Genomic DNA, 9,746 nt, shown 5'->3' with positions numbered 1-9,746 from the left:
TTGTCTTTTTTATGGGAAGGATGTTTACCCATCATCTCGGAAAAGCATAATGCATGGACTGAAGATGACCCAGTGGGCTAAACACTGTTATGTGGTCACCTTACTTTCCCATCCTCACACTTATGGTCCCAGAGTCTGCACATTCTCTCATACAACTAATAGATTTTATTTTCCAATTGTTTTTAGTTACTTATAGGGGATCTGGGAATGTTAGGGCTGGGACCATGACTGAGGAATGTAGTTTTATGATTGACCTTTGGGGGCACTTTTAGATAATTAAAATGTATGGATAGTATGGGATATGTGTATATATTTGTATGTTACATATGGGTATGTATGCCTAGTGCTGACCTGAATTTGATGGGTTAGTTGTTATGGCTCACCACTGATCGCATCCGACCAGAAGATTAATATGTTCTTATCCAATTCAGAGAGTTCTATATCAGGAGAGGACTCTCAGCATGCTTGACAAGAACACGTACACTGAGGACAATAACAAATTGATAAAATCTTTATTGACATTAACATAAAAATAAGAAATGCAATGAAATGTATAACTGTGAAACAGTAAAAGAATTCCAAAACTCCTGGTGGTAATATTTCTATTATAAGTACCTTAACCTAACATAGTCACACCCTTCCTTGAGGACATGGTAATAGGAGGTGAAGAACCAGCCTCACTCCTGGCTTGCCCGATTACGCGATGGTGCTGGCTTCCCTAATGGTTAGGAATGTTGAGTAGTTATACTGCACAAGCGGAGCTGATAGCGTGATAGAAGATAGACTAGACAGATAGATGAAAAGATAGTCTATGGAGTATAGGAGAACTGGAAAAAGCACTCCAAGACATCGAAGCTTCAGGAGTTAGAAGAGCTTTCCACCTGTCCTCTTACCAGGTATTTTATAGGATCCTGACCTATGTAATTCAGGCCCAAGCTACTATACCCAAATTTTATTTCCGTACCCTAAGAAATGTATGGGTACCTTTCTCCTATAGGTTAGTGGATTATGACACTTACTTTCTAAATATATTAATAAGGATTATCTCACTCCAAAACTGTCAACCTAGGCTTTCTTGGTGACCTCCAAGTTGTGGTGTACCCTGCGGTTACCAACCGGTTGTAGATGCCAGATAAACCTGTGAAGTGATGTGGATAGTTCCTCACTTTGGTTCCCCAAAGTTCAGGAACCATTCGTATCTGTGCCAAAGATTGCCAGCTTTTATGCTGACATATTCTTAACTGATTATACTTTTTGCTATATAGCAGATCTTACCAGATCATACAGACCGGTAGGCTTCTGGCATTTCAGCATTTCGGCAAAACTTATTATTAGGAAACACATGCCTCAGCACATCTTAAATTCCAAGGAATTAATACTGATAAAATAGATTAATTTCAGGAAAAGAAACATATTCATTGATTCTGCTGGTTGGATTAGTTGGATATAACAGCTAGCAAAATAATCCTATGGGCTACACTAGTATATATGTGTACATACGACAGCACCTTATATCCAAGCATAACAATCCTTTTCCAGTCTCCATGGTGTAGTCTGGTCCTTGTGGCACTGCAGATAGCAACACTTTCCTAGTAGGGCAATTACAGTTACCGCCTGAATTATTATTGGTGGCAGGCTGAGTGGTCTAAAATCCTGGGATGGGCACTATTGCAGTGTGTCCAACAGTGCTTTGTGTAGGAGAAGTAAAACAGAAGAGTGGAGTGGTGACATTACAAATGAGGCCTTTATATGCAAATGTCTTGTAATTCGTTACTCCACAGTACTGGCCATTCATGTTACAGGTTACCCATACTGCCAGTTGTCACCTTCTGGTAAATTTTACTGGGCAGGAAACAGGAACAGCTTCTTGCTTCCACGGGTCGCGTTGCTCTGTGGTACACCGGACGCTGACATAGATCCAGTTGTTTCTTATGTATGCTGTCTTTCAGATAATCTACTAAATGGATGTAACCAATTTGTTAAATATTGCTGTTCCAGGATTTAGTGTTGGATCCAGATACTGAAAAAGATTGTTTTGAATAACATGTGCCTTAATTAGGATGCAGTGTTACTGACCCCAAAGTGTGACTGGTACTATCAGAGAATTTGTTTACCCACTTTATAGTCACTGTGTTACCAATTTGTTTTTTCCAAGCCTTCATGTTCTTTGCTGCCATTCCTCTGCTGATTTTCACGTATGTGTTGGTTAAACAGTTTAGCAATGTTATGCACACTGTAAACGATGTACAACAAAAATACAACAATACAGCAGTAATACAGTCACTTGTACATAGTAGCCAAGTTTAACTTAACTGGCAATGGTTTCTAGCTGATCACCAACTTCATTGTCGATATATGGTAGGTTCTCTTCCCACTACAGTCACCAGTGTCTTCTCCATGCTCCCAGTCTGCTCCCAGAGGAGAAAAAATGCATTCAGTAATCTCAAGTATGAGCTTGCAGACAAAATGCCTCCAGTTGACTCCTGGGTACATGTTCATAGATTCCAAGCCCAGAAGGAACCATTGTGATCATCTGGCCTTACTTTTTGAAGAGCACAGGCCAGATAATTTCCCCAAAATTATTCCTAGAGCAAATCTTTTAGAGAAACATCTAACCTTGATTTCAAAATTCTCAGTGATGGAGAATCTGCCAAGACCCTCTGTAAATTGCTCCAATGGTTAATTACTCTCACTATTAAAATTATATGCCTTATTTCCACTCAGAATTGGTTTAACTTCAACTTCCAGCCATTGGATCCCATTACACCTCTGTACACTAGGCAGAAAAGTCTAGTGTTATATATTTGTTCCTCATGTAGTACTGACAAATTGTGATCAAGTCATAGAATCATAGAATTATAGAATATCAGGGTTGAAAGGGACCGCAGGAGGTCATCTAGTCCAACCCCTTGCTCGAAGCAGGACCAATTCCCAGTTAAATCATCCCAGCCAGGGCTTTGTCAAGCCTGACCTTAAAAACCTCTAAGGAAGGAGATTCTACCACCTCCCTAGGTAACGTATTCCAGTGTTTCACCACCCTCTTAGTGAAAAAGTTTTTCCTAATATCCAATCTAAACCTCCCCCACTGCAACTTGAGACCATTACTCCTCGTTCTGTCATCTGCTACCATTGAGAACAGTCTAGAGCCATCCTCTTTGGAACCCCCTTTCAGGTAGTTGAAAGCAGCTATCAAATCCCCCCTCATTCTTCTCTTCTGCAGACTAAACAATCCCCGTTCCCTCAGCCTCTCCTCATGAATCATGTGTTCCAGTCCCCTAATCATTTTTGTTGCCCTCCACTGGACTCTTTCCAATTTGAATCCTTATAGAATCATAGAATATCAGGGTTGGAAGGGACCTCAGGAGGTCATCAAGTCCAACCCCCGCCCAAAGCAGAACCAACTAAATCATCCCAGCCAGGGCTTTGTCAAGCCAGGCCTTAAAAACCTCTAAGAATAGAGATTCCACCACCTCCCTAGGTAACCCATTCCAGTGCTTCACCACCCTCCTTGTGAAAGAGTGTTTCCTACTATCCAACCTAGACCTCCCTCACTGCAACTTGAGACCATTGCTCCTTGTTCTGTCATCTGCCACCACTGAGAACAGCCAAGCTCCAGCCTCTTTGGAACCCCCCTTCAGGTAGTTGAAGGATGCTATCAATGTCCCCTCACTCTTTTCTTCTCCAGAAAAAATAAGCCCCGTTCCCTCAGCCTCTCCTTGTAAGTCTTGTGCCCCAGGCCCCTAATCATTTTTGATGCCCTCCGCTGGACTCTCTCCAATTTGTCCACATCCCTTCTGTAGTGGGGGGACCAAAACTGGACGCAATACTCCAGGTGTGGCCTCCCCAGTGGCGAATAGAGGGGAATAATCACTTCCCTCCATCTGCTGGCAATGCTCTTACTAATACAGCCCAATATGCTGTTGGCCTTCTTGGCAACAAGGGCACACTGCTGACTCATATCCAGCTTCTCGTCCACTGCAATCCCCAGGTTATTTTCTGCAGAACTGCTGCTTAGCCAGTTGGTCCCCAGCCTGTAGCAGTTCATGGCATTCTTCCATCCTTTGTGCAGGACTCTGCAGTTCTCCTTGTTGAACCTTGTCAGATTTCTTTTGGCCTAATTCTCCAATTTGTCTAGGTCATTCTGGACCCTATCCCTACCCTCCACTGTATCTACCTCTACCCCCAGTTTAGTGTCATCTGCGAACTTGCTGAGGGTGCAATCCACACCATCCTCCATATAGTTAATAAAGATGTTGAACAAAAACAGCCCCAGGACTGATCCCTGGAGCACTTCGCTTGATACCGACTTCCAACTAGACATCGAGCCATTGATCACTACCCATTGAGCCCAACAATCTAGCCAGCTTTCTATCCACCTTATAGTCCATTCATCCAATCCATACTTTTTTAATTTAAAACAAGAATACTGTGGCAGACCATATCAAAATCTTTGCTAAAATCAAGATATGTCACATCCCAAGATATATCACTTTTCCCATATCCACAGAGCCAGTTATCTTGTCATAGAAGGCAATCAGGTTGGTCAGGCATGACTTTGCCCTTGGTGAATCAGTTAATTCTCTCAAACCGTGTCCTTTTGTCTGTCTGAGTAGCTTTCTTTTTTGGGCAATGTGGTTTTTCCTCTGGTTCACTCAAGTTTTCTAATTCAGCAACTTTACTTCCTTGTTAAGAAGTGCAGCTAAAGCCTCTTCAGGGGTATTTCGTTGTGACGCCTACCAAAGGATTCACAAGAAAGGGATGCACAGGGTTTCACTCACATTCTGCCTCTTTGGATCACTGACACTGGGTTCCCTCTGAGCAAAATCCCTGCCTTGTTTTGAAATCACTGTCCTTCATGCCCAGTGTCAGAGCTGCATGTTAACTAGGGGTTTCCTTCAGACTCTTTCAGCATCCTAACAGAATTACCCTCTCTGTAGCAGGACCTGAGGGCTTGAATTTAAGAGGTGGGAGCCAAGAGTTAAACACTGAGGGTGAATCTGATCCCACTGAGATCAATGGCAGAACTCCCAACAGGTCCAGGAGTACAACCTAAATCCTCATGTAGGGACTTAAATTAATTGCTTGATTTATACAAACCATGAGTCTCCCGTGATGGGTGAATGCATTTGGACCAAAGAATAACTGACAAGATCGTTACTAAAATCTCAAACTCACAGGCTTAAAGGTTCAGAACAATGAATAGAACAACTTTTTCAGGGAGTCTGGCTTAGAGGAAACTATATGGTGTTGGAAATCTCACCGGGGCAGGTCCAGGAACACACAGTGTGTGTGTCGTGGGGTGGGGGGAGTGTGGGACATGCAGGAGCTACTGGCAGCTGCCTGAAACAGTGGGCCACTGGGACACAGATGTTAAACCCAGGATGCTCTGGGACCATTTGCTAGCCAGCTCTGTTAGTCATTAATGGCGAGGGTTGTAAATACATTCCTCAATGCAGAGATTTTATGGGCTCAAGTCATTATTTTTCTCACCTAAAACATTCCTCTGTACATTGTAACAGGATCCCTGATCCTCGTGAAATACACACCTCGTGTAATATTTCGAAGGTGCAGTAATCACATGAGAACTTCTCCTCAGAGGGCTCAACCCAACATGACCCATTGGAGTGCTACCCATTGCCTTGTACTTGTGGGTTGGATTAAAACATCTCTATCCTTCATGCTGTCATCCTGACCTTACCTCTGGGTTTGGTCAGTGTGTTCCTGTTATCTCTGGGGAATAGGCTGGTACTGAGTTGTTTTGTTATCACCACCTTTCTGGAATGTGGTTGTGTGAGTGCTTTGTGCCTTGTATCTCTTAGGCATATGTGATTTTCCAATATCACCACTATGCTTGCCAAAATCTGTGAGGAGGGCCCTGCCTTTTGCTCAGAACCTGACTTTCCATTATATCAGCAAAGTTTTGACCGGTTTAGTTCAGGCTGATACAAGGGCTTATATTTCAATCACCCTTCCTACTATGGTAGGTACTTACAGACTTTTATCAAGTCACCCCTTCACCATCTTTCTTAAAATATATAGACTGAGATCTTTGAGTCTATCACTATAAGTTTGTTTGGGGACTGGAACACATGAGTTATGAGGAGAGGCTGAGGGAACTGGGATGTTTAGTCTACAGAAGAGAAGAATGAGGGGGGATTTGATAGCTTCTTTCAACTACCTGAAAGGCTCTAGACTGTTCTCAGTGGTAGCAGGTGACAGAACAAGGAGTAATGGTCTGAAGTTGCAGTGGGGGAGATTTAGGTTGGATATTAGGAAAAACTTTTTCACTAGGAGGGTGGTGAAACACTGGAATGTGTTACCTAGGGAGTTGGTGGAATCTGCTTCCTTAGAAGTTTTTTAAGGTCAGGCTTGACAAAGCCCTGGCTGGGATGATTTAATTGGGGATCGGTCCTGCTTTGAGCAGGGGGTTGGACTAGATGATCTCCTGAGGTCCCTTCCAACCCTGATATTCTATGATTCTAAGGCAGGTTTTCTAATCTTTTAATAATTCTTGTGGCTCTTCTCTGAACCCTCCTCAGTGTTTCAACATCCATATTTAATTTTGGACACCAGAACTGGACACAGGGTTCCAGCAGCAGTCGCACCAGTGCCAAATACAGAGGTAAAATAACTTCTCTACCTCTCCTTGAGATTTCCCTGGTTATCATCCCAGGATCACATTGGCTATTTTGGCCACATGGTCACACTGTGACCTCATGTTTTAGCTAATTTTTCCTTCAGGCCCCCAAATCTAGTTAAGAGACTTTACATATCCCACTACAGTCCCCATCATGTAAGCATCACCTGCATTCTTTGTTCCTAGGTGTAGATATCTACAGAACTATATTAGAACACATATTGATTGCTTTGACCCAGTTTACCAACCAATCCAATTTGCTCTGAATCAGTGGCCTGTCCTCTTCATTATTTACCATTCCCCAATTTTTGTGTCATCTGCAGACTTCGATATTCAGGCATGAGAATAGTTAGTAGCTGAGTTGCTCATATGTGTCTCTGCTTACACTTGTCATTTAACACCTGAAACGTATGTCTCAGACAAGAAAGTGTCTCAGCAAAAGGAACAAGTGAAGTAACAAAGGTGCCGGCCTGTAGTCCTAAATACCAAGGCCCTTGTGCCCTTCATGCCCATTCTGTTGAGCACAGAGTCATAGCCCAGTGTGATAACATCTGTTTCTATAGGAGAAACTTGGCTCCTTTCCTACATAGGAACTGCATCATGGATCAGACCTATAGTCCATCTAGTTCAGTGTCCTCTCTCTGGCAGTGACAGCCCCAGGTGCTGCAGAAAAAAGATGTAAGAAACCCACCAGTAGGTGGATGGGGTGGGGATGATTGAACAGCATGAGGGTTTCACCCTAATAACTTGCAGCTTGCTATTGGCTTGTGCCCTGAAACACGTGGGCATAAATGTTTTCCAGAACATTTATTTAGCTGTACCTATTGTAACTAAATACTTTTACTGTCCATGTAAATGCCCAAACCCTTCCTGATCCTTGCTTAGCTTATGGCCTCAACTACCACTTATGGCTATGAGTTCCTCGGTCTCATGAGGCACTGAGTGAAGAAAGCATTCTTTTTGTTTAATCTGTTTTGAATTTGCCACATTTCAGATTAATTGAACATTATCTTGATCTCATTTTATGAGACAGGGAGAACACAGTCTCCATCTACTCTCTACCAGTCAGTATTTTATGGACTTTCCTTGTGTCCACTCTTATTCATCGTCTTTGTAAGGTAACAATCCCAGTCTTTTCAAACTCTCTCTGTGTGAGAGTTTTCCCAGGCCCTTAATCACTCTTACTGCCCTTGCCCAAATCCCTCTAGTTCTGAAATATCTTGTGTGAGAAGGGTGCCCAGTACTACATAGAGGAGTCCAGAGGACCATGAAATATTGATATGACTGATCTCCCGACATTGTATTTTCTATAGGATTCCCGATCCCACTCCTTCTGGATCTCAGTGTTTTGCTTAGTTTCTATCCATGCTTGCACTGTGAGCAGGGTTTCCCAGAGCTGTGTACCATGATGCCCAGGACCCTTTTCTGAGTTCATACACTTAAATTAGAAACTTTTTAGGTGTTTGAGGAGTTCCACTATTCCCTACATTGGGCATACACATCGCAGTTTATTGACCTCGAAATTCATCTGCCATCATGTTGCCCATTCACCTGGCAGGGTTAGTTCACTCTGAGGACTTCTCTGGGCTAGACTATGACCTAAATAATCTGGCGCCATCTGTAAATGTGGCCACATCACCGCTCAGCCTCCTTTCTCTTATTTACTGTACTGGTATCTAATGTGTAAACCCCCATCTCTGTTTCCCTCCCTTCACAGGCACCTTGAGCATTTCTGTGTCTGATTGACTCATCCACCACCATATGGCAGCTTCCAACCTCACCCCCTCTGGCCTTTCAACATTTATCCTAACAGGCATTCCTGGGCTGGAAGCTGCCCACATCTGGATCTCCATCCCTTTTTCTACATTCTATATTATTAGCCTGTTGGGAAATTTCATGGTTCTGTTTGTTGTAAGCAAAGAGCAGACCCTGCACAAGCCGATGTTCCTGCTGCTCTGCATGCTGGCGCTCACAGACATCAGCTTGTCTACCTCCGTCATGACGAAGGCACTGTGTATATTTTGGTTCAATTTGAAAGGCATTACTGTGGGTGGCTGCCTCACCCAGATGTTCTTCATTCACGCAGTTTCTGTTATGCAGTCAGCCGTCCTTGTGATAATGGCCTTCGATCGCTATGTCGCCATATGTAACCCCCTGAGATACCCCACCATCCTCACGAACGCACGAGTAGCTAAGCTAGGGCTTCTGGGTTTGATAAGAGCTGTTCTCTTCATGCTACCCCTGCCCCTGCTCCTGAGCAGGCTGCCATTCTGTGTGAACCGCATTATCCCCCACATGTACTGTGAGCACATGGCTGTGGCGAAGATGTCTTGTGGGGACATCACAGTCAACAGAGCATATGGCTTGGTGATGGCATTTGTAGTCTTAGGGTTAGACCTGATGCTCGTAGCCCTGTCCTACAGTCTGATCATTGGGGCCGTCCTCAGAATCTCCTCCAAGACAGCCCACCAGAAAGCCCTCAACACCTGCACAGCCCACATTTGTGTCATGCTGATGTCTTGTACTCTCTTCTTCTTTTCCACTCTGACACACCGGTTTGGTCAGGGCATCGCTCCACACATTCACATCATCTTGGCCAACCTCTACTTCCTCGTCCCCCCCATGTTCAACCCTATCATTTATGGGGTCAAAACCATAGAGCTTCGTGACAAAGTGGGCAAATACACCTGCAGAATATGCTTGCCTGGCGGCCTCTGACTTTAAACCTGCATGACAAGAGCGGGAAAGGATATCTCCTTCTTAATTAGGGGTGTTCTGTCCCAGCGTAGATAAGCTAAGCATTGTGGAAGTTCAAGTCTGAGAAGCTCAGACATCTTATCACTCCATCACCAAGCAATACACTCTCCTTTCCTCTCTGATCATCACCTGATCTCTTTCAGCGTCACCCTGAGAAACTGGAAAGGATCCGGAGGTGGGAGACAAACATGACCAAAGGGACGGAATGCAAGGCAGATGAGCTGAGGCTGAAGAAACTGGGGACTGCAAACAGGGGAGTTTGAGAGGGACTTGGTAAGAGAATCGCTGCGGTGAGGAAAGGCCGCATCGCCAGTGCGAACGCTGCTCCTCTCTCCTCCACCTGCGCCTGTGT

General features: G+C 44.0%; 1 protein-coding gene across 1 annotated transcript; it reads left to right on the top strand.

Moving 5' to 3' along the window:
• The first annotated feature begins 7,858 nt into the window (after window positions 1-7,858).
• On the top strand, window positions 7,859-9,355 carry LOC140905557 (olfactory receptor 52D1-like). Its single transcript, XM_073329084.1, has 2 exons — window positions 7,859-7,902; window positions 8,353-9,355. Exon 2 carries the CDS (start codon window positions 8,399-8,401, stop codon window positions 9,353-9,355), a length of 957 nt encoding a protein of 318 aa, XP_073185185.1. The 5' UTR covers window positions 7,859-7,902; window positions 8,353-8,398.
• The last annotated feature ends 391 nt before the right edge of the window (window positions 9,356-9,746 follow it).

Source organism: Lepidochelys kempii, chromosome 1 (genome assembly GCF_965140285.1).
Source record: "Lepidochelys kempii isolate rLepKem1 chromosome 1, rLepKem1.hap1, whole genome shotgun sequence".
Lineage (NCBI taxonomy): Eukaryota > Metazoa > Chordata > Testudines > Cheloniidae > Lepidochelys > Lepidochelys kempii.
Note: the sequence above shows the minus strand (reverse complement) of the source record. Positions and strands in the feature narration are given on the sequence as shown.

What these genes read in the sequence shown, in the direction of transcription:
- LOC140905557 (XM_073329084.1), top strand. Translation starts at nt 8,399, where the DNA reads ATGGCAGCTTCCAACCTCACCCCCTCTGGCCTTTCAACATTTATCCTA.